A 24,092-nucleotide genomic window follows, 5' to 3' on the forward strand; every position below is an offset into this window, starting at 1 on the left:
TCCATACAGAGTCCATCCTGAACAGGGTCACCTTGTCGTGGTGGGATGACTTTTATGCTTTTTTTGATCAAAAGTAGTGTTTACTAAGAACCCTATGTTATTTAAATGAACTTTTGCTTTTTTACTTATTTATTTACAACAGGGTTTATGATCATTTTGTTTCTTCTAGGTTTTATTTCTATAATGGCTAATGTGAACATGCATTTATGTGCTGCACGTATACCAACTTAAACCCACGCTCAATGTTTTAGTGATTTTTTTCCTTTTATATACTTACCCTGCCCTCCCATCATCTTTTTCAAGATTTCTACACGCCACATATTCGGAAACTGCAGATTCTCTACTACCATGAAAAGTAGCCCAAAAACCATTTCTTACCCCATTGTAAAATCCTGCTGACCCTAAACTATCATGTGAGCAGCTTGCTCAGTCACCTATTGTGTCTGTCGGCCCTCGCAGGCAGGGCCGCTTGCTAATGCTAAGCTCATGTATATTGCCCTTTTTCCTACTTTTTCCCCCCATAGTCGACCACAATATGAACCTGTACGGACAGAGCGATATTTATACCTGATCTGCTGGAACAGATCACATGATCACTTGTTTTGCATCGTAATAAAAAACAGATTAAATGTATTTTTTTCACATTTTATTTAATAATAAAGAATGGAACAATCAAAGTGTTCACCGGCAAAAGAGAAAAAAATAAAACATTCGGTCAGCATGTAAAATAATGGCAAACATTCAGAGTCTCTAAAATACTAATTGTCATCAACGGACAAGCTGGAGACTAGTGTAGAGGGGGTGAAGGGCGAGATGTGGATGATGGTGGTGGTGGTGGTTGTGGTGCAAGTGACGTGTAACCGCGCAAGACCGTGAGTGTTATGTTCTACCCAGAACGACTATAGGAGGGCGCCCTGTGTGTCTAGATATTTATGCAGGCGTAAGAGACTTAATTCTTATGGTTTATATGAATTTGCCAAATAACATTCTACCTAATTACTGCAGGAATCTCTTGTTTGTTGGTGGATCCAAACTTATTCCATTATGCATATTATTCCCATCTAAAAAAAAGGAGGGACTTTAGGGAATCAGGCTCTTGATAAGAAAATTAGGGTATTGCCTTTTCATTTACCTCCAGTTACCATTGTATGACCAATAAGCCTCAAATATCCAGTGGATGACCTATGTGCATCCAGTAAAAGTGAAATAATCCATATGTCTCAAATCACTGTAGTATAACTCATCCGTCCATTCATCATTGTATGATCCATGGACCATCGGCCTCTTGTCATCAGTTTATAATGGATGGGACTTCATTCAGTGTTATAGGGACCCATTTTCTAACCCATACTCTTCCAATCAAGCTTTTTAATCCCTAGGCTTCCAATCACCATTGTATGATCCATGGGCCTTCAGTTACTATTATGTGACCTTTAGGTCCCCAATCACCACTGTATGATTCATGAGCCATCATTCACCATTATATGTCCCATAGGCCCCCAATCACCACTGTATAATCCATGGGCCTTTAGTTTCCATTATGTGACCCATAGTCCCCCAATAATGTAATGATCATTGGTCCTTCAGTTACCATTATGTGACCTTTAGGTCTACAATCGCCACTGTATAATCCATGAACCATCACTTACCATTTATGTCCCATAGGCCCCCAATTGCAACTGTATGATCCATGGGCCTTAAGTTACCATTATGTGACCCATAGGTCCCCCCAATCACCAATGTATGATCCATGGTCCATCAGCCACGATTACGTGACCAAGAGGCTCCCAATCACCATTGTATGATCCATGGTCCATCAGCCACCATTATGTGACCCATAGGCCCCCAATTACCACTGTATGATCTGTGGTCCATCAGCCACCAAACCTTACCTCACCATTATATGGTCCATCAGCCACTATTATGTGATCCTAAGGCCTCCGCTCACCATTGTACATTCCATGGTTCATCAGCCATCATTATGTGACCCTAATGGCCTCCGCTCACCACTGTATGATCCATGGGCCTCTAATCACTGCTATAATATAACAAATCGCCCTCCAGTCGCTATTTCATGACCATTTGCCAACCGTACAAGCTCTACACAGGATGAATGCAGAAGTTTTGTGGGTTGAAGCAATATGAATGAGATTACAGTCAATTCAATAAAAGCTTAAGAGATGATGGAGGCACAGAAATGTATTGGCATAGGTTATTAGAACTAAGAAGACCACACTTTTCTACATATTTACATTGGCCAACTGCTTGCCAATAAAATGACTATTGGATTCCCATTATCCAAGCCGACACCTTAGACCGTGCGCACACTAGGATTTACATCCAGACCTGTTTTTAAGAAAAACTGGGCACAGATGACAGAAGGGACTGGATGAGAGGACTATCGGAGTTTTGTTTTCTTTACAGCCCGTGCTGAAAATAATTAGCCCCTATATCTACCATCTTTACGTGTCTTTTCTTAAAATAAAAAATCCACCAGGAATTTCTGATCGGAAGTTCCGTATAAAAATGTGTGGAGAAGAATCAGAGGTCTCGACCACGGCGGCGAATCGGCTGTCAATTTGTGCCCACCTTAGTTGCAGTGTTCACTCCCTATAGGTGATGTCCAATTATGTTACTACGAATATTTCCCGAGTACTTCCCCTTTAACAGCAAGTGTGATACATCAATGTGACCTGTGATAGTCTGTGGTGTGGAATATGTGTGTTCATTTATGTATATACTTATGATTTACACATCCGGTTAGTGCTACACCGAGGATCTATCCACGACCGCGCGTAAAAGTGCAGAATAGTAACAATCATGTCCATAATTCACTATAAATACTATCCTGACAGCTCCTCAGGGTTATGGTCACCAGGTAATGGTATGTTTTCCGCATTTCCAGGCACTCCAGAGTAAAGAGTGTCCCCGCCGCTCAGCAAATGTTCGAGAGCACAATGGGTGAAATTGTTTTCTTTTTATAATTACATTGTTCAGAAAATGACCGTTTCAGCAGGAATTTTTTTCCCATTGATTGTAGGTTTGGTAGTGATGTATTTTGTAAAAAAAAAAAAAAAAAAAATCAATATACTCTCTGCTATAACAGCAAAATACATAAACTTTTAAATGAGATTTGTTTGTTTTTTTCAAGACACAGCGCCACTCCAAAATCATAGGCTGTTGATGGAATTGCAGCTCATCCCTGTACAAATAAATATTACAATACCAGACGCAGCCCTGGGACAAGAGTAGCATTATTTCTGGCACAAAAAATAAGCAGATCCTTTATTTTTTTCTAATCCTGGACAACGTCTTAAAAACATGTTTTTGTTTGTGTTTTTCAGCTCGCACCAATGAATCCTCTTTCAGACAACGACTGAAAAGTGAAGTAAGCAATGCTGGTCTTTTAAAGGGAATCTGTCAGCAAGTTTTTGCTGTGTAATCTAGGAGCAATATGATGTAGAGGCAAAAACCCTGATTCCAGCGATGTATCACTTGGTTTACTGGAGTCAGCGGTTGTGATACAATCACCGTTTTCTTTGCTGCAGATCTGGCAGAGCTCAGAATGCTGGGCCCTGTATAACCCCGCCCATACCTCTGGCTGCTTTCTGTGTATAGCCCCACCCACTCCACTGATTGGCGGTTTTGTGTGTATAACCTCACCCACACCACTGATTGGCTGCTTTCTGTGTATAACCCCACCCACTCCACTGATTGGCAACTTTCAGTGTATAACTCCGCCCACACCAGTGATTGGCAGATTTCTGTGTATAATTCCGCCCACACCACTTGTTAGCTTTCTGTGTATAACCCCACCCACGCCACTGATTGGCTGCTGTGTATAACCACGCCACTGATTGGCAGCTTTCTGTGTATAACCCCGCCCACACCACTGGCAGCTTTCTGTGTATAACCCCGCCCACACCACTGATTGGCAGCTTTATGTGTACACTGTATATTGACAGAAAGCTGGTGGGGGTACGGTTGGACTAGGGAGGCACGAGACACACAGTCTTCCAGTGATAATCTCCTGCTGATAAAACACTGATTTTATTGAAACAACAGGACACAGCCTGGTAACTGGCACATCCCTGGAATCAGGGTCTCTGCTCCTACATCATGCTGCTCTCATATTACATAGCAAAAACCTGCTGATATATTCCCTTTAAGAGGTGCAATATACATATAGGGTAGTTGAAAAACCATGACAGAAAAATCTAGTCCTGGGTTAAACTGTATTGTAGATTGGCCTTTGTAAAAATAGCAAAATAAACTAGTTTACTTTAAAATTCCATGTGTTTTATTTAAACTTGAGGATTTAAAATGAATGTCCATCCTTCAACACCATTTTTCTTTTTTTCAATCAAAATCGATCCAAACATCTGTGTTTTAAGTTTTTCTTTTTATTATACATTTATATTGTTTAAAGCTCCATAGAGTCAAATAAAAAAAAAATTCTTGATGTCTGCGGCCACCACTAGGGGGAGCTTATGGCATACTATTTATACAGTGTACAGTGAGCTCCCCCTAGTGGTGACTGCGGACAGCAAGAATATAATAATTTGACTGTATGGCTAATGCAGGTGAATTGAGGTTTGTTTTAGTTTTTTTTTTTTTTTTATCAAAATGGAGCCCTGAACCTTATTAAAATATTACAATTTTTTTCTGCACAGAAGAATGGGCCTAAAAAAAAATTGCGTTAATAGGTTAACATTCATTTTATTTGCTTAAAATTGGACTTTATGCCAGAACATAATAGAGACCTAAATTAAAACTAAAGTTTTTTTTTTCCCTTTTTATTTTGGCAATGATGAATGTAGTAGGTTTCTTTTTTTTTTTTGTTTCATTCACAAAAGCCAATGCAGGAAGTTAAAAAGAAATAAATATATATATATATATCAATTGTTTTAGGCTGTTCATCCACACACCAATTCTCAAAACTCTTAGTGATCATTAGAATAATTTACTGAGACCATAACCAGTAACACAGCTTATATCATCTAGAATTACAACCACCACTGACATAAGAAATTTCCTGCTACTTCACGGAACTCAAACATAAAAAACATCCAAAAATATCGAGAGTTTCACATTCCAAATATGCATTTGTGTATTCTTATTGCAAATGCAAAACATTATCATCCTCCTGTGGGAAATATTACACTGACTGGTGTAAACCACTTCAGTCGTAGCCTCTCATCACGGCATCTATCTGTCTCTTGGAAAAAGTGGAAAAAAATGTAAAAAAAAAAATCGCTCGAAATGATGAAACCCTTTAAAGCCGCTAGTTCAATATCAGAACCAAGCTATTTTCCAAAAAAAAAAAAAAAAAAATTTATTTTATTTTATTTTTTTCTTTCAGATCTTGCTTTAGGAAAAAGGAAATTCTTTAAAGTCACCAATAGAAATGCGAAGTGACCTAACGCCGAAAATGATAAGGCGGATTCATTTCTAGTTTATAAGTCCTTATTGAGATGTAAGAGAAATTGACTTCTACACCAAAAATGAAAATATGATGTAGAAAAATATCTGTTTATGTTTTCCAAAAATGTATTGCGTTATTGGGAGGAGAGTGGCAGAAGTAAGTTCTACTTTGAAGAGTAAACTTATTTTTTTTTATAGATCGTGTATAAAATTTTTTGTAAAAAATGGAAAGTTATAAAACTTTTAGAAGTCATTTTATTAGGGGATTTGTCTTCATTCCTGTAAAAAAAAAAAAAAAATGTGTCTAAGTGGCTTCAAAATCCCTGATTTTCCCTGCCTTCATCTGCATTGCTAACGGAACGTGCTCATTTGGAATACAGGTGAAAGGTAAAGGATCAGCACGGTTCGGTTTGGATACCAGAACAGTACCCGAATTTGAACCAGAACCCGAATTCCTTTAAAAATAATGGAGACATGAACTTTGGAACTGGAAAATTCTCTCTATTGAACGGACTTCCCCCAGAACTCCGAACATTAAAGCGGACTTCCCACGGAACTCCGAACATCAAAAAGGACTTCGCACGGAACGTCGAACATTAAAGCGGACTTCCCCTGGAACTCCGAACATTAAAGCAGACTTCCCACGGAACTCCGAACATTAAAGCGGACTTCCCACGGAACTCCGAACATTAAAGCGGACTTCCCCCGGAACTCCGAACATTAAAGCGGACTTCCCCCGGAACTCCGAACATTAAAGCGGACTTCTGGGAGAAGTCTGTGTTCGGTATTTTGCATTGGGCACCAAGTGTCCAGTACAAACGCTGAACTTATCAGTTCGGGTTCGCTCATCTCCAATCAGTACCTGTGTCTCACTGTTTCTGGTGATAAGCTGCTGCAGGAGATTGTTCTGATGAGCACAACACAAAGAGAAGGAAACAAGTTCTGCTCCTTTTTAGTGCCATCATCTGTACTCCAGATTATAACATTCTGATATCAATGGAGCTGAAGGCAGGGAAATATACTGGAGGAAAAACAAGGTTTGGAAGCCACTTAACGTGCAAATAATTAAAGGGCTGAAACCAAATAAGACCTAATAAAGTGATTTACAAAGCTTCATAACTTTCCATGCTGGACCAAATAAAAAAAAAAAAATGGAAGTTGAGTTATTTTCTAAAGAAACCAACCAGATAGATTTTACCATAGCAATTGTTGACTATCTAATCTCGACCTTGACACAATTGGTATGATCTAGTTATCTTGACATGTTTGTTATGGTCAGATCCTGTCAACCTAGACCTATACATGACTAGTATGGTTTTATGATCGTATCCTGTCAACCTTAGCCGAGATTCAAGACCTCAAAACAATTGAAATGGTCTCACCTTGTCAATCTTGACATAGAAGCAGTTGGGATGGTCTTCCCTAGTTAATCTTGACCTAGGCTTAGTTGGTGTAGATTAATTTGGGCAATTTAGACACTTATTAGGATTTTCTTATCAAACAACAAAGACCTGAACACAGTTTAAATGGTCTTACGAAGTCACCCTTGACTGAGAAGGCAAAATAGAGATGGTCTTACGAAGTCTACTTTGACCTAGACTCATTTACTATGTTCATATTGGTAACAATAGTTGGTCATTTTTTTTTTTTTTATCTAAACCTCTAAAAAAAATGTTACTTTTCATTATGTTGCAACGAACTATCCTACAAACTGATACGTCATCATCATCAGTTCAAACCACCATAAAAAAAAGAAATTAGAAAAAACATTCAGCAAGCTTCCCTGTTATGAAGTTACTCGCTTGTCTATGTCGGAGTCGCTGTTGGTGTATATCCAGTTATGATCTGTACAGTTATGTATGCCCAGCAATACCAGTATACAGAAGCGTGCTTTGCTTAAACATAAATACAAGTAATTTCTAAATGAATCTTAACCACTTGGTTGCCATGAAGGCAGAGCAGTTAATTAGATGTTTTTGTGGGTTTTTCTTTTTTTTCTTTCAAAGTTCCTTTCGAGTTCTCTTAATTTTGAGCTGGACGGGCGCAGCTAAGCCGACTTCTGGGAGGCTTCTGTCTCTTGCTCGGACAGCTTTTCTTCCGACAGAACAGTCATCCATGGGGATACGGAGCGTGTGATGGTTTGCTTGGCCAGGTTGTAGTGATTTATGACTGTGTAGAACTTCCCTTGAGCGCTGGTGTCCTGTTCAGTGTAGTAATTGTCAAGAGCCGCGGGGATACATCGATTGTTCTGCAAGTAGACAACGAGAGAATAATCAGTGGTCTGCAGGACTACCTCAATACATGCCTCATTCAGTTGATATATCAAGGGTTTGGCTTCAAGTCCTACTACTTTTTTTTTCTGTTTTGAGAAAATTTGAAGGGCTTTGAGTTTGTTTGGGACATCCTTCAGCTAGAACTCAATAAGCAATAGAAATCAATTGCATTATGTGAATGAGGAACATTTTGACAGCTTTTTGGTTAATTGAGTTTTCGAGACTAGCCTTTACACCCATTCTTTGCCTTCAAGAACTACTATATTTTGCGATGGATAATATTTATTTTTATTGCGTTGCTTTCTTTATAAAATGTAACACTGAAATTCATCGTTGTAATGTGTATTACATGAGTGCCTAATATCGTTTGATTTAACCTACTGCTATTTTCTATTAACCTACTCATGTCCACACGGGGATTATGTTCTATGGCTCTTTCCAAAACTTTTTACTTTGTGGACCAAACTCGTGAATTCTAAAAAAGTGGTCCATGTTTCCATCAGACTGCACACAGACGTCATTCGTGTCTTATCCATGTGTAACATAGCCATTAGCGATGAGCGAGCGTGCTCGTCACTTGCTCAAGCATCGGGGTGCTCATTTAGTATCGCGGGTACTCGAGCGCCATGCTCGAGTCCCCGCGCCACATGGTTCGGCATTACCATGTATGGTAGGCAATCCCCGTGTGTTTATTGGCTAACAGCCGTGAAACATGCGGGGCGGGGACTCGAGCACCCACGATACTCGAATACCCAAGCACACCGATGCTTGAGCGAATGGCGAGCACTCTTGCTCATCACTAATAGCCATGTAAATAATGCCTAAAACATGGCAAGGCTATACAGTATACGCGATCGAAGTGTGGCCCGAAACCCGGCACCCCCGCCGGTCAGCTGTTATCGGCGGCGGCCACCGGCCCAGGACTGCTTACTTGTAGTGACTGCCGCAGAGTACTGCACATCCTCCTCCTATTGATTAGAATAGGAGAGGATGTGTAGTACTAAGCCTCGGCCACTACAAGTAGACCGCCAGCTCCGCAAGTAAGTACTTCTAGCCACCGCCAACGATAACAGCTGATCGTTGGGGGTGCCGGGTGTCAGACCCCAGTCGATCAGACATTGATAACCTATTCTAAGGATAGACATCAATGTAAAAGAAGTGGACAACCTCTTGAAGTCAGCCCCGGACTAGTCTCATCCCTCCCTATAGTCCTCAGTCGGATCTTCAACCTATGTTTTCTCTGAAACGCTGGAAGGAAACAGCAATTGTGCAGCCAGTCTCTGATTCGAGCTACCCCTGGTTTGGGCAGCATGAATTGACTGACATGTTCCTTTTTTAATAAGCAATTTCAATAGATTTTCCATGTGACTTTATTAATACTTTTTAAAACCGTGTCACTTACGAGGACCATTAGTGACCGTCTTTTGCTTTTTCTTTGCTTACTTGCTTTATAAAGAAAAATATGGCTATGTATAAAGTTTGTAGGTTTTTAATTGGAAGCATTAAATTAGATTTCAAGTTTATTGATCTGTACAATGATAACAAAAGAAATGCAATAATTTGCTGTTGCGCTGGTAGTACGGGGTCTTGGGAGTCTCGCACATAGTTAACCTTGTATTTTAAAAATAATTTTAATTAGTACAGAACGTTCTGACATGAACCTAAAATATCTGAACTAATTAGTTTCCTACATGAAGAGGCTGCCATGTAACGCTTTGGTGTCTGCTCAGGAGAGTTGTTGGAGTCCGATATGCATACAATGGACTAAGCATGTAATCTGCTACAACTATATATGATAAAGAGTAATCATTAGTGATCACGGCTTTATGCTGCAGTGCTTGCTGGCATTTATAGTGCAGAGTCTCTCTGGAGATAGTTATCTAGTGACCTTCCAGTCACCAGCTAATTATCTCCTAAGATCTTTGGGTGCTATGATGGTAAAAAAATCACATCACATGTTAACACCTATAGACTTTGAAGGTTCAGATATGATGAATATATGTTAAAAGATAAGGAAATACAAAATAGTGGCGGACTGGAGCTACCAAACACTTTAGGTGATATCTCAGTTATAGATTAATAATACACAGGAACAAACCCCTAGTAGTAACTGGAATTGCACTCTATATATCAGTAAAGGGCATCTCAGTAGGATCAACCCTCCTAAGTCGTCTATATGGGCAGGTAGGTCATATGAAGCTGAATAAAATGATATCTTGATATCTGTGATTCGATGTCTAATTCCAAAGAAATCCATGTTTTTCTTAATATGTAAATGAGCTGTCAAGATCTATGGGCCAGACATAGATCTTCCCGAGAATCTGCGTCCAGAGCAAAAGGAGGCGTTACCAGTGTGAGACATGTAATGACTGACTCTGCTCTCCTGACCTATATGTCTCACACTGGTAATACCCCTTTCATTTAAAATAAACTCTAGAAGAAGATTCTCGGGAAGATCTATGTCCGGCCCATAGATCTTAACAGCTCATTTACGTATTTAAAAAAATGTGGATTTCTCTGGAAATTGGCATTGGATCACAGATATCAAGGTATCATTTTATTCAGCTTTCTATAACTTGCATGTCCGTAGACTGCTTAGGAGGGACGAACATACTGACAGATTCCCTTTAACAGTAAAACCCCCAACAGTGCACAAAGAACAATAAAACAATATCCCATATAAAAAATATCAATCTGTATTAGTAATCTAAAATAACAAGGTCCCTCATAAAAGTGGGTCACTGCTTAAAGGACCTTTCACCAAATTGTTGAACTGGACACGCAATGTAATTGTGGCTGCAGAGCGGAGTAAAACTTTCTTGTTATTTTTTAATTTTGCCTCTCTGTTTCGGATATTAACTATTTAGGTGCGTGTACTTTGTTTTTTTTTTAATTTTGCCTCTCCGTTGGGAAAGAGATATAATCAATCAAACAAAAGAAAAAACAAAGTTTTATTCCATTCTGCAGCCACTATTACATTGTATGTCAAGTTCAATATGAAATATTTGGTGAAAGATCCTCTTTAAGGCCAGAAAAGTAGTAACTGCGCTACGTCAATCACAATAAGACAGCTGAATAAATAATGCATGAAGTAACAGCAGCTCCATTACACAGTATTACATATTATTGATAGTAGCATTCAACCATGTTAGAAGAAACCATAAATGCTTGAAAAACTAATAACACATACTCAGCTGTGTAATGGCCATGCGTCCTTCAGCCCCTACAAGTGTTTTGCACTTTGTTATGAGTCTGTGTAACAGCCGGGTTTCACACTTCTTTTCAGGAGGCGTGATAAAGTGCGAAACACGTGTTGAGAGAAGGGACACATACAGGGAATACATAGCCTCCTGACAAAGTGCAAAACTCTTTTTGGGACAGAGGGACACACCTTCATTACATAACCTCTTGACAATGTGTGAAAAGCTGTTTTGGACAGAGGGACACACGTTCATTACATAACCTCCTGACAAAGTGTAAAACGCTCTTTGGGACAGAGGGACACATGGTCATTACATAGCCTCCTGACAAAGTGTAAAACGCTCTTTGGGACAGAGGGACACGCGGTCATTACATAGCCTCTTGACAAAGTGTAAAACGCTCTTTGGTTCGGAGGGACACGCGGTCATTACATAGCCTCCTGACAAAGTGTAAAACGCTCTTTGGGACAGAGGGACACACGGTCATTACATAGCCTCCTGACAAAGTGTAAAACGCTCTTTGGGACAGAGGTGAAAAGCACTTAGGTATACTAATAGCTCATAGACTGTACATGAGTCAACAGTGTGATGCAGCAGCAAAAAAGACAAATACAATTCTGGGATGTATTAACAGAAGCATAGAGTCTAGATCACGTGAAGTCATTATCGGTCTTTACTCCTCTTTGGTCAGACCTCATCTGGAATACTGTGTACAGTTTTGGGCACCACATTTTAAAAAAGACATTGACAAACTGGAGCAAGTTCAGAGAAGAGCGACCAGAATGGTGACCGGTCTGCAAACCATGTCCTATGAGGAACGGTTACAGGATTTAGGAATGTTTAGCTTGCAAAAAAGAAGACTGAGAGGAGACTTAATAGCTGTCTACAAATATCTGAAGGGCTGTCACATTGTAGAAGGATCATCTTTATTCTCATTTGCACAAGGAAAGACTAGAAGCAATGGGATGAAACTGAATGGGAGGAGACACAGATTAGATATTAGAAAAAACTTTTTGACAGTTAGGGTGATCAATGAGTGGAACAGGCTGCCACGAGAGGTGGTGAGTTCTCCTTCAATGGACGTCTTCAAACAGAGGCTGGACAGACATCTGTCTGAGATGATTTAGTGAATCCTGCATTGCCGAGGGGGTTGGACATGATGACCCAGGAGGTCCCTTCCAACTCTACCATTCTATGATTCTATAATTCATTACATAGCCTCCTGACAAAGTGTAAAACGCTCTTTGGGACAGAGGGACACGCGGTCATTACACAATTACACAGCTGAGTATGTGGTATTAGTTATTTTAGTATTCATTGTTTCTTCTTACTTTGTTAAATATCAACATCAATAATATAATGTAATACAATGTAACAGAGTTGCTGTTACTTTACGCACTACTCATTTATTCAGCTGTCTTATTGTGAGTCTGACAACGCAGTTACTACTTTTCTGGCCTTAAGTAATGTTCCACTTTTATGAGTGACCTTGTTTTTTTATTAAAGGGTTTGTCCGGTACTTTTAAAAAAAAATGCCCGTGTGTTTTAATGATAAATAGAAGCTTCTTTCTAATTACCTTGCACTGCTGATAGCGCCACTCACAGGCAGTATCGGTGGCCGCTCACAGGCAGCCGGGGGTCCCTCTTCCGCGTTCCACTGGTGGCTGCTGGGTTGTGGGCGGGGTTATTCCCCTGCGTCACACCTGGCATCCACCTCACACTCTCCCTGTCCTCATTCACTGGGAAAGCGCGCAGTGGATGCTGGGTGCGACGTGGGGGGTAACCCCACCCACAATCCAGCAGCCACTGCGGGGACCCCAGAGCGGAGTCATGCCTCACTTGTCGTGACATCAGCGGGGGGTCATGTGCTGCCTGAGAGCGGCCAGTGATAGCGCCGCTCACAGGCAGTATCAGCAGCGCTAGGTAATTAGAAATAAGCTTCTATTTATCATTAAAACACACTGGCTTTTTTTTTTAAGTACCGGACAACCCCTTTAACATTGATATGTTTATTTGGGATATCGTTTTCATTGCACTTCTTTGTGCAGTTTCTGCATTGTTGGGATTTACTGTTATGGATGTAGCAAACGTTAACTCGCCACTTACTGCATCACATGTGATTAAAAATGTCAGATACAACTTACGTAGCTGCATCTGTAGGTGGACACATTACCCATAATATCCATTATTGCATGTTCACTTCCACTCTAACCAGTTTCCACCATTATGAGAAGTGACAATTTTAGGAACTCCACATTTTGTTATTTTTTTTTCACTAGATCGGCATTTGATGCCTCACATCCAGAAAACATGCAAAAAAAATAAGTCTAAAAGAAACAGACAGAAAAGCTGCAGATTTTGGCTAAGGTGTTAACAAAAATGGAAATTAACCAGTGGTGCAAATATAAACATTTGCAGCATGACAATTTTCTCCTCCATTTTATGCTCTGTTCAGTGCAGCAGTGAAGCCCATGGAGAATGCACAAAAATCATCGGTGTGTGAACCAGGCTTAATTAGGCAGGCAATCTGAATAAATCTGTTCTTGTTAGGGATGAGCGCACCCATGGAAGTTCGGGCTCGATGGGTTTGACCGAACTTTAGCCCAAAGTTCAGTTCGGGTACCAGAACTGCACCAGAACTTGAACTTGAACCCATACGCCATAGAAAACAATGGAGACCTGAACTTTGGAGCTGGAAAATCTCTGTTTCTCTTTCTCTTCCCCAAACTGTAAAATGGACCTCCAGGAGAAGTCCATGTTTGGAGTTCAGCACTGGTACGCACCTTGAACTTTACTGTTCGGGTTTGCTAATCTCTAGTTATTGTCTTTTAATTCTGCCAGAGAGATTTGTGAGAAATGTTCCACCACAATGACTGGAATGAAGTAGCTGCAGGGAGAATATAACATTGTTTCTCCCAGCAGCCGCACTTCCAATTAGCTGCAGGAAGAATATAACATTGTTTCTCCCTGCAGCCGCACTTCCAATTACACAGACACATACGGTAAGTTTAAAAAATGTAAATACTGTTTTGTTTTTTGCTGACAGCCGTTCTTTTAAACTTGGTCCAGACTGCAAACTGCATATCAGGATGTTTTATATGGCTGAAGGAATGAATGATGCAGACTAAAACTTAGTGGAATTTTAACTAAAAGTAATCACTAATATACTGCATATATAAATAATTTTTTCTATGTCTGTAGCCTTTTAAGGGATATTAATAACGACTAGTGTTGAGCGATACCTTCCGATATCAGGAAATGTATCGGATTGGATCGGACCGATACTCAAAAAGTATCGGATATCGCCGATTCCGATACCGGAAACCAATGCAAGTCAATGGGACACTAATATCGGAATGAAAATAAACCCTTTCTTTCCTTGTAGGTTAATTCTACATGAAGTAAAACAACTAAGAATAATGTAGAATGTATTATGCGAAAAGCCGGCAATTCATCAGCGCATACACCGGTCCCCGACAATTTACAACAGAAAGAATAGAGCTTCACACATAGATTAGATAGATAGAAACATGTCAGTCACATATATATGAAGTACAGTGACAGTGTTGATTACTGTACTTGTCATTTAGTGTAAAGGATTTATTTAAAAAAATAATAGTGTTTTCATGCACCGTCTCTTTAAGAAAGCCGGCCGGCAATTCAGCAGCGGTACCCGACAATTTAGAATAGAAGGAATAGAGAATCATACATAGATTAGATAGATAGAAACATGTCAGTCACATATATATGAAGTACAGTGACAGTGTTGATTACTGTACTTGTCATTTAGTGTTAAAATAAAGGATTTATTTAAAAAAAAATTGGCGTGGGGTTCCCCTTAATTTTAGTCTCTAGCGGAGGTTAAGCAGACGGCTGGGGCAGATGTTTGAAGCCTGGGAAGGGGGTAATACCCACGGAGCTTCCCAGGCTACTAATATCAGCCCCCAGCTGAATACCTAGCCTTTACTAGCTATTAAAATGGGGGACCCCCCTCAAAAAAAAATGACGTGGGGTCCCCCCTAATTTAATAGCTAGCAAAGGCTAGGCAGACAGCTGGGGGCTGATATTAATAGCCCAGGAAGGGTGCCATGAATATTGGCCCCCTCCCAGGCTAGAAACACCAGCCGTCAGCCGCCCCAGAAATGGCGCATCCATAGGATGCGCCAATTCTGGCACTTAGCCTCGCTCTTCCCACTGCCCTGTAGAGGTGGCAGTGGGGTAATAGGGCTGGGGTTGATGTCAGCTTATAATGCCAGCTGACATCAAGCCCAGGTTAGTAATGGAGAGGCGTCTATAAGACACCCCCATTACTAACCCCATAGTCAAAGTTAAAAGAAAACACAACACCCAGAATAAAGTCCTTTAATTGAAATAAAGACACAATTCTTTATTGTTCTAAATTAAACCATACTTACCGTCACGCCCATTCCAGCTGAAGCCAACGATCTCCTGCAATAAAAGTAAAATAATAAAGCAACCTCATCCTTACCTTTCCATGGTTCCCACGATGGCTCCAGCTCTGCTACATCGAGATGACAGGCTGGACCGCAGCAGAACGCTGCCATCCAGCCTGTCATCCCGCGGACACTGAGAAGCGCAGGAATGCTTCCGCTCCTCAGCGTCTCTCTGTGACGGCATCCAGATGAGCCGACAATGAACTCGGCTCACCTCATGCACGTCACTGACAGCGTGGGAGAATTCTCCTGCACTCAGCGCTTCAGCGTGAGAATTTTCCCACGCTGTCAGTGACGTGCATGAGGTGAGGTCATGTCCAATGAACTCAGCTCACCTCATGCACGTCACTGACAGCGTGGGAGAATTCTCACGCTGAAGCGCTGAGTGCAGGAGAATTCTCCCACGCTGTCAGTGACGTGCATGAGGTGAGCCGAGTTCATTGTCGGCTCATCTGGATGCCGTCACAGAGAGACGCTGAGGAGCGGAAGCATTCCTGCGCTTCTCAGTGTCCGCGGGATGACAGGCTGGATGGCAGCGTTCTGCTGCGGTCCAGCCTGTCATCTCGATGTAGCAGAGCTGAAGCTGTCGTGGGAACCATGGAAAGGTAAGGATGAGGTTGCTTTATTATTTTACTTTTATTGCAGGAGATCGTTGGCTTCAGCTGGAATGGGCGTGACGGTAAGTATGGTTTAATTTAGAACAATAAAGAATTGTGTCTTTATTTCAATTAAAGGACTTTATTCTGGGTGTTGTGTTTTTTTTTAAATACTTTACTAGAAATTCATGGTGGTCATGTCTAATATTGGCGTGACCCCATGAATTTCGGGCTTAGGGCCAGCTGATAATGCCAAGCTGGCCTTAACCCCTTTATTACCCAGTGAGCCACCGCACCAGGGCCCTGGATGAGTTGGGTACAGCGCCAGAAGATGGCGGTTCTATGAACGCGCCATTTTCCGGGGCGGCTGCGGACTGCAATTTGCAGAGGGTGGGGCCCAGAAAGCTTGGGCCTCCCTGCGCTGCGGATTCCAGCCCCCAGCTGCCTAGTTGTACCTGGCTGGACACAAAAATAGGGCGAAGCCCCACGCATTTTTTTTTTTTAATTATTTCATGAAATTCATGAAATAATTAAGAAAAAAAGGGCTTCCCTATATTGTTGTATCCGGCCAGGTACAAATAGGTAGCTGTTGGTTGGGCGCAGCCCGTTCCTGCCTGCTGTACCTGACTGGACACAAATATAGGGCGAAGACCCACATCAATTTTTTTTTAATTATTTCATGAATTTCCTGAAATAATTAAAAAAAAATTGATGTGGGGCTTCGCATTATATTTGTGTCCAGCCAGGTACAGCAGGCAGGAACGGGCTGCCCCCAACCACCAGCTGCCTATTTGTACCTGGCCGGACACAACAATATAGGGAAGCCCTTTTTTTCTTTATTATTTCATGAATTTCATGAAATAATTCAAAAAAAAAAAACGTGGGGCTTCGCCCTATTTTTGTGTCCAGCCAGGTACAACTAGGCAGCTGGGGGCTGGAATCCGCAGCGCAGGGAGGCCCAAGCTTTCTGGGCCCCACCCGCTGCAAATTGCAGTCCGCAGCCACCCTGGAAAATGGCGCGTTCATAGAAGCTGGATGCTGTACCTGGCTGGCATACAAAAATATGGCAAAGCCCACGTCAAAATTCTTGGGAAAAATTAATTAAAAAATAAATAATAATTTAGGGACTGCATCTTTATTAACTCCTCAAATGTCATTTAGTGTTAAAATAAAGGATTTATTTAAAAAAAAAATTGGCGTGGGATCCCCCATAATTTTAGTCTCTAGCGGAGGTTAAGCAGACAGCTGTGGCAGATGTTTGAAGCCTGGGAAGGGGGTAATACCCACGGAGCTTCCCAGACTACTAATATCAGCCCCCAGCTGAATACCTAGCCTTTACTAGCTATTAAAATGGGGGACCCCCCCAAAAAATGACGTGGGGTCCCCCCTATTTTAATAGCTAGCAAAGGCTAGGCAGACAGCTGGGGGCTGATATTAATAGCCCAGGAAGGGTGCCATGAATATTGGCCCCCTCCCAGGCTAGAAACACCAGCCGTCAGCCGCCCCAGAAATGGCGCATCCATAGGATGCGCCAACTCTGGCACTTAGCCTCGCTCTTCCACGCTGCCCTGGTGCGGTGGCAGGGGGTAATAGGGTTGGAGTTCATGTCAGCGCCAGCTGCCATGAAGCCCAGGTTAGTAATGATGGGCGTCTATAAGACACCCCCATTACTAACCTACAAAGTGTTAAAAAGAAAAAACACACACTACACCCAGAAAAAAATAATTTATTTGAAATAAAACACACCATTTTATTTAATTCTTAGTTTACTTAAAAAAAAAAATAGTTACCTGTCCACGTTCCTGCGCTGATCTCCCATGTACAGCTGTCACATCTGGAGATGGTGACAGCTGTGCATGGCTGCTGTAAGCTCACACTGCCGGGAACACATCCGCTCCCGGCAGCGGGAGCCACTGACTGAGGTCACCGGAGTGCATTTAGTCAGCGCAGCTCCGGAGACCTCCTTTACGGCACTGCTGTACCGTGGGAATTTCTCACGATACAGCGGGGCCGTAAAGCAGCTAACCGGAGCAGCGCTGCCTGAACTCCGGTGAACCCGCTTATGCAATGACGGGGCTGCTTTACGGCCCCGTCATTCTAGCGGCGGCAGCGGTTCAGAGCGGTCACATTCTATGTGGCTGCTCTGAACTGGAGATCATCGTGGGACACTCGTGGACTACTACGGAGGGGTAAGGATAAGGTTGTGGTTTATTATTTTATATTTTATTACAGGAGATCGATGGCTTCGGGGAATTAGGTGTCTAGGTGAGTATAGGTGTAGTTTTTTATTTTTTACTTTATTTTAGGTGGCGATCGGCGGGGACAGGTAATGTATGAACTAATTTATTGCAGGCAACCACTGGCCACCAATGACATGTATTTAAAATTTATTGGGGCACAGTAGGGCAATTTATATAGCAGGATCAGGCTGATGGGAACTACTGCTCCCATCGAGCTGATCCTGCTGGCACGAGTGGATGGGGGACAGACATAGGCCGATGGGAGTAGTAGTGTCACATCGGCCTATGTCTGCCTGCACACGCACACCCGCACACATCGCACAGACACCCGCAGACATCGCACAGACACCGCACACACCCGCACACATCGCACAGACACCGCGCAAAACCGCAGACATCGCACACACCCGCAGACATCGCACAGACACCGCACACACCCGCACAGACACCGCACACACCCGCAGACATCGCACACATCGCACAGACACCCCGCACACATCGCACAGACACCGCACACACCCGCAGACATTGCACAGACACCGCGCACACCCGCAGACATTGCAGACACCGCGCACACCCGCAGACATTGCACAGACACCGCGCACACCCGCAGACATTGCACAGACACCGCGCACACCCGCAGACATTGCACAGACACCGCGCACACCCGCAGACATTGCACAGACACCGCACACACCCGCACAGACACCGCACACATCGCACAGACACCCACACACACCAATCATGACGGGTCTGGGAGGTGAGGCTGACCTGTGCGACCGTGGGAAAGTTCATGTGAGTTCATGCAATGCAGTCAAGCATGAACTCACATGAACCCTCCGAGGGCACCGCGGCTACTTCAAATGAACAGCTGATCAGCATCACCTGATACCTCAGCTGTTCATTTGAAATAACCGGCGGGAAAGCGCAGCACAGAACGGGAAAGCCGGCGGTGAAGTCTTTTCACTGCCGGCTTCCCCGCCCGGGTCCTTCGCTCCCCGCTCCTTGGTGCTGCACTCCCCGCCCGGTCCTAACTTACGATCGGGATGGGAGGCTGCGGGGAAGCAGTATGGGGCTGTGTGATTGTTTAAAAGCCGGCGGCTTTTTACCGCCCGCCGGCTTTTAAACAATCAGGAGAATTCTCCCACGCTGGGATGGCATTCTGATGACAGGCTGGATCGCAGCTGAGCGCTGCCATCCAGCTTGTCATCCTTCAGAGACACGGCAGAGCGCAGGCATTATGGGAACTTCCGATTCCGGTATTCGATATTGTAAAAGTATCGGAATTAAGTATCGGAATTCCGATACCGCGAATATCGGCCGATACCCGATATTTCAGTATCGGAATGCTCAACACTAATAACGACATAAAGCGAACTGGTGCAGCACAAGAGGAAACAAAAAATTATCTCCAAGAAAGGTCTCTGTCCCGGCATGTCCGTGTTGGTGAACCTTAAAAGCCCGGTGGCTCAGTGAGTCAGTGGTTTGCAGCGCTGGGGTCCTGGGTTCAAATCCCACCAAGGACAACATCTGCAAGGAGTTTGTATGTTCTCCCTGTGTTTGCGTGGGTTTCCTCCGGGTTCTCCGGTTTCCTCCCACACTCCAAAGACATACTGATGTAGGGAATCTAGATTGTGAGCCCCAATGGGGACAGTGATGATAATGTCTGTAAAGCGCTGTGGAATATGATGGCGCTAGAAGCAAAGCATAATAATAGTATTAAAAAGCCCCAATACTACAGCAGTCGGTCAGATATATAAATATACATTTACGATGGAAAAGCAGCAGCCTATTTGTCAGGAATATTTGCTATTCGCTCGGTCAACAGGTCTCAGAAGTTGATTTCTAGAGGTCTGGTCTCTTTGTCCAGGAGACTGATGAGCAGCGTCGTATATATTTTGTTGGCTTGTCCTGTAAAACCAACCTTTATCAGTTACTTGGAATGTCTCTGGTAACAAGCCGGACCCATATGCTTCATTACCATGAGAAATGTGATTAATCGGGCCGCACGCTGTGAAGACGTCTCTGCTGACGCTGATTGATTGGAGTGTTAAGAAACATTTAAAGGTGGACGCATGCTGGAAATATCAGCCGCTTCTGCCACATGACAGTCACTTCATCAATTATTACTGTACAATAAGTGCCTGTGTCCCTGATCATTTCCGAGCCAATGTACATCCAGATATGTGACCCATCCTCCAGCCATTCAGTACAATGTCATTTTGCTTAATTAATTAATTAAACTAATGTATATGATATTATGGTGACAATGCTTTTGGGAAGGAAATAGAAGATTTGTAATATTATAAGGATGACTAGCATTACACTTTATAATACATGTGCATAAATAATTAGGAGATGTCTGGACAATATGGGGCCCATATATCTTCTTGTTTTTATGGAGGACCTGTCACGTACTCAGAAAAATTAAAGGGATTGTTCCATGAACAAAGTTGATTTTAATCAATAGATCTTGGAATAATAATAAGTTTTACAATTGGATGTGTTTAAATAAAATGTTCCTGTGCTGAGATAATCTTATCAATGTGCCCCTGCTGTGTACTGTGTAATGGCTGTGTCTGACCGTGCAGGAACATCGTCTGATCATACCACAGCTCCTGGGCAGGGGGGGAAGCAAAAGTGTATACAGACAGGACAGCAGGGGATCACAAATATTTATTACTTTGAGGTAAAACATTTTTTAAAACAGGCCGTGTAATGCTTTATCTCACAAAAAGAATCATCTGTGATCCCCTGCTGTCCTGTCTGTATACCCTTTTGCATCCTCCCCTGCCCAGGAGCTGTAGTGTGATCAGACCATGTTCCTGCACGGTCAGACACAGCCATTACACAGTACACAGCAGGGGCACATTTATAAGATTATCTCAGCACAGGAACATTTTATTTAAACACATCCAATTGTGGAAATTATTATTATACCAAGATATATTGGTTAAAATCAACTTTAAAATTACATTTGTTTGTGGGAAAATCCCTTTAAGTTTGGAAAAATCTCTGAATTCCCCTATATCTGTTGCTCTTTTCCTTTTTGGGCTACATGCCCATTGCAGAGATATTCACGTTTGTTTCCTCTGGAGCGCCGTATGTGAAATCTCTGCTTGCAGTCCAGCTGGGCGTTTCAATTTTTTTTCGCGTAAATGATAGGTCCTCTATAAACCAGGATACAACAATAATGCCACCTCTTTTTTTCTTGTTTTAGAATTAGATCCAAACGAATCCTGTTTTCTGTACAATAGTAGTCAAGGAAAACAAGACGGAGAAGATGTTTTCTGAATTGTACATATGATCCTGAAATATTGCAGTTTTCACCGAGCCTCACAATACATTGACACTTCTTGTTCTCTACAGATTACATCTCGCCAGTCATCTCGTTATTATCTCAGACCGGATATGCTTTAAGGCTGGAGACTGGTAACGCAGTATGCAACATTCACAAAAGTTGAGGGTCACAGCTCGCCTTCTACAAGTCCCTGCAGAATGACCTCTGCACAGGTCACAGAGCATGCCCAGAAAAACTCCCATAAAAGTGAAAAGGCTATCTCTAGACTATTGTGTTCTATGGTGCATGTGGCTGCTGTAAAGCATATCTCTAATATATATATCTTTATGATAAAGCCCAAGCCCTCCATATGCACTCAGTAATGTTATAGTGTTGAGTCTATCGTCCTCATGTGAAGAATTAATAATTTGGGTATTTCCTGACTATTGGTCTAAGCGGAGATAAGCGGTACTGAACTGACCTTTACTGCAGATTTCACAGTACAGACCACAAAAGTTATTAGAGGTTGTCCACTACTTTTTCATTGATGACCTATCCATAGGATAAGTCATCAATGTCTGATCAGCCGGGGTTCCCGCTGATCAGCTGTTCTCAATGTCCGTGGCCCCCAGCCACAAGTACTCACTTGCGGAGCTGCTCCGTCGTCTTGTAGTTGCCGTGGCTGGGTACAACACATGCAATTCAAATCAATAGGAGGTGGATGTGCAGTACCCTGTGGTGGCCACTATCAGAAGACGGAGCAGCTCCGCAAGTGAGAACTTCTGGCCGGGGGCCGCCGACATTGAGAACAGCTGATCAGCGGGAACCCCGGCTGATCAGACATTGATGACCTATCCTAAGGATGGGTCAACAAGAAAAAAAGTAGTTGACAACCTCTTTTAAATAGATCTCTTCGACCTGATTAGACTGGTGTACTTATTTTGAAAATCCATGTCAAAATGGTATAATCCTGATATTAAAATGGAGATCAAGCTAAGAGATCTATCTATTATAGGGGTTGTCCAATGCATAAAAATTTCTTTTCAAGCCTTAGCCACTTTAGTAATTTGTTTTATTTTAATATTCTTTGCTATCCTCCATATCCTGATATATTCTCGTGTTTTGTTAAGGACCTTATATGTGTTGGATAACCTGTTGAATATATTAAATTTGTATTGTGAAATTTTGTAACAGGTCAGCTTTAATGGGAATTAGCTATGGAAACTGACAGCATCATGATGCAGGGGCAGAGAGCCTGATTCCAGCGATGTATCACTTACCCTGTTTTCTCTTCTGTAGATGTAGCACTGCTCTGAATGCTGAGCTCTGTATAACCCCGCCCACACCCCTGATTGTCAGTTTCCTGTGGGGGCGGGGATACAGAGTAGCTGGACTGCCTGGCGCGTGACACCTAATCCTGTAGTGATAATCTCCTGCTGATAAAACACTGATTGTATTGAAACTACAGCAAGTGACATATCCCTGGAATCAAACTTTCTGCCCCTACATCATGCTGCTCTTAAATAGCAAAAACATGTTGACAGATTCCCGATAAAGGTTTTATACTGTGAAGGATTTCCTGTGCACAAAGATTTCTTTTCCCAGGTTGTGGGTGTAGAGGTGGTAGTTGCACCTGGGATCAGTAGTGAAACTTTAGTTATCTGTCCTACATTGCCTTCCCTCGTGTCCAGGGCTATAATTCCTAATACATAGATATGTTTTTATATAATGCGGTGGCTTCCGCCCGCTGAAGGGCGGCCTGTGATCTCTGCACTCTTCAGCTATGATCTCCAAACCGCAAACCACAGTCTGCTGTAGCAGCGCGACTAAACTCCTGGGATCTAATTACCGAAGAGGCAACAATTGTCAGCCAGTGAGCAGAATATTTTACCAGGCGACTTTCTTCAGATTTCTGGATTCAAAGCTTTCCACTTCACAGGATTTTTTTTTTATTATTATTATTTGTACAACGGAAGTCAAAAATATTTAGAGAAAAATGAAGAGATGTTGCTGCAGTTAATCAGTGGCTGACCGGCGGAGGGGGGCAGCCGAGCAGCCGCGAGGCTCTAATCAGTGGCTGACTGGCGGAGGGGGGCAGCCGAGCAGCGCGAGGCTCTAATCAGTGGCTGACTGGCGGAGGGGGGCAGCCGAGCAGCCGCGAGGCTCTAATCAGTGGCTGACTGGCGGAGGGGGGCAGCCGAGCAGCGCGAGGCTCTAATCAGTGGCTGACCGGCGGAGGGGGGCAGCCGAGCAGCCGCGAGGCTCTAATCAATGGCTGACTGGCGGAGGGGGGGCAGCCGAGCAGCCGCGAGGCTCTAATCAGTGGCTGACCGGCGGAGGGGGGGCAGCCGAGCAGCCGCGAGGCTCTAATCAATGGCTGACTGGCGGAGGGGGGCAGCCGAGCAGCCGCGAGGCTCTAATCAGTGGCTGACTGGCGGAGGGGGGGCAGCCGAGCAGCCGCGAGGCTCTAATCAGTGGCTGACCGGCGGAGGGGGGCAGCCGAGCAGCCGCGAGGCTCTAATTAATGGCTGACTGGCGGAGGGGGGCAGCCGAGCAGCCACGAGGCTCTACCGGAATGTGTAGGATTAAATGTCGGCTCTATCCTAAATGTATACGTTTCTTCAC

The 24,092-nt window shown here is 43.0% G+C and overlaps 1 protein-coding gene across 1 annotated transcript in view; it reads right to left on the reverse strand.

Annotated features, from left to right (window-relative positions):
- Nucleotides 1–3,056: 3,056 nt before the first annotated feature.
- Nucleotides 3,057–24,092, reverse strand: part of NSG1 (neuronal vesicle trafficking associated 1) — a 115,083-nt gene continuing 94,047 nt past the window's right edge. The window contains exon 5 of the mRNA XM_073648406.1: nt 3,057–7,672. Within this exon, the coding sequence (XP_073504507.1) occupies nt 7,472–7,672 (201 nt within the window). The 3' untranslated portion in view covers nt 3,057–7,471. The remainder of the gene's footprint in view (nt 7,673–24,092) is intronic.

Source organism: Phyllobates terribilis, unplaced genomic scaffold, assembly GCF_046119375.1.
Source record: "Phyllobates terribilis strain yellow unplaced genomic scaffold, ASM4611937v1 Scaffold_1__5_contigs__length_1240528914, whole genome shotgun sequence".
Classification (NCBI taxonomy): domain Eukaryota; kingdom Metazoa; phylum Chordata; class Amphibia; order Anura; family Dendrobatidae; genus Phyllobates; species Phyllobates terribilis.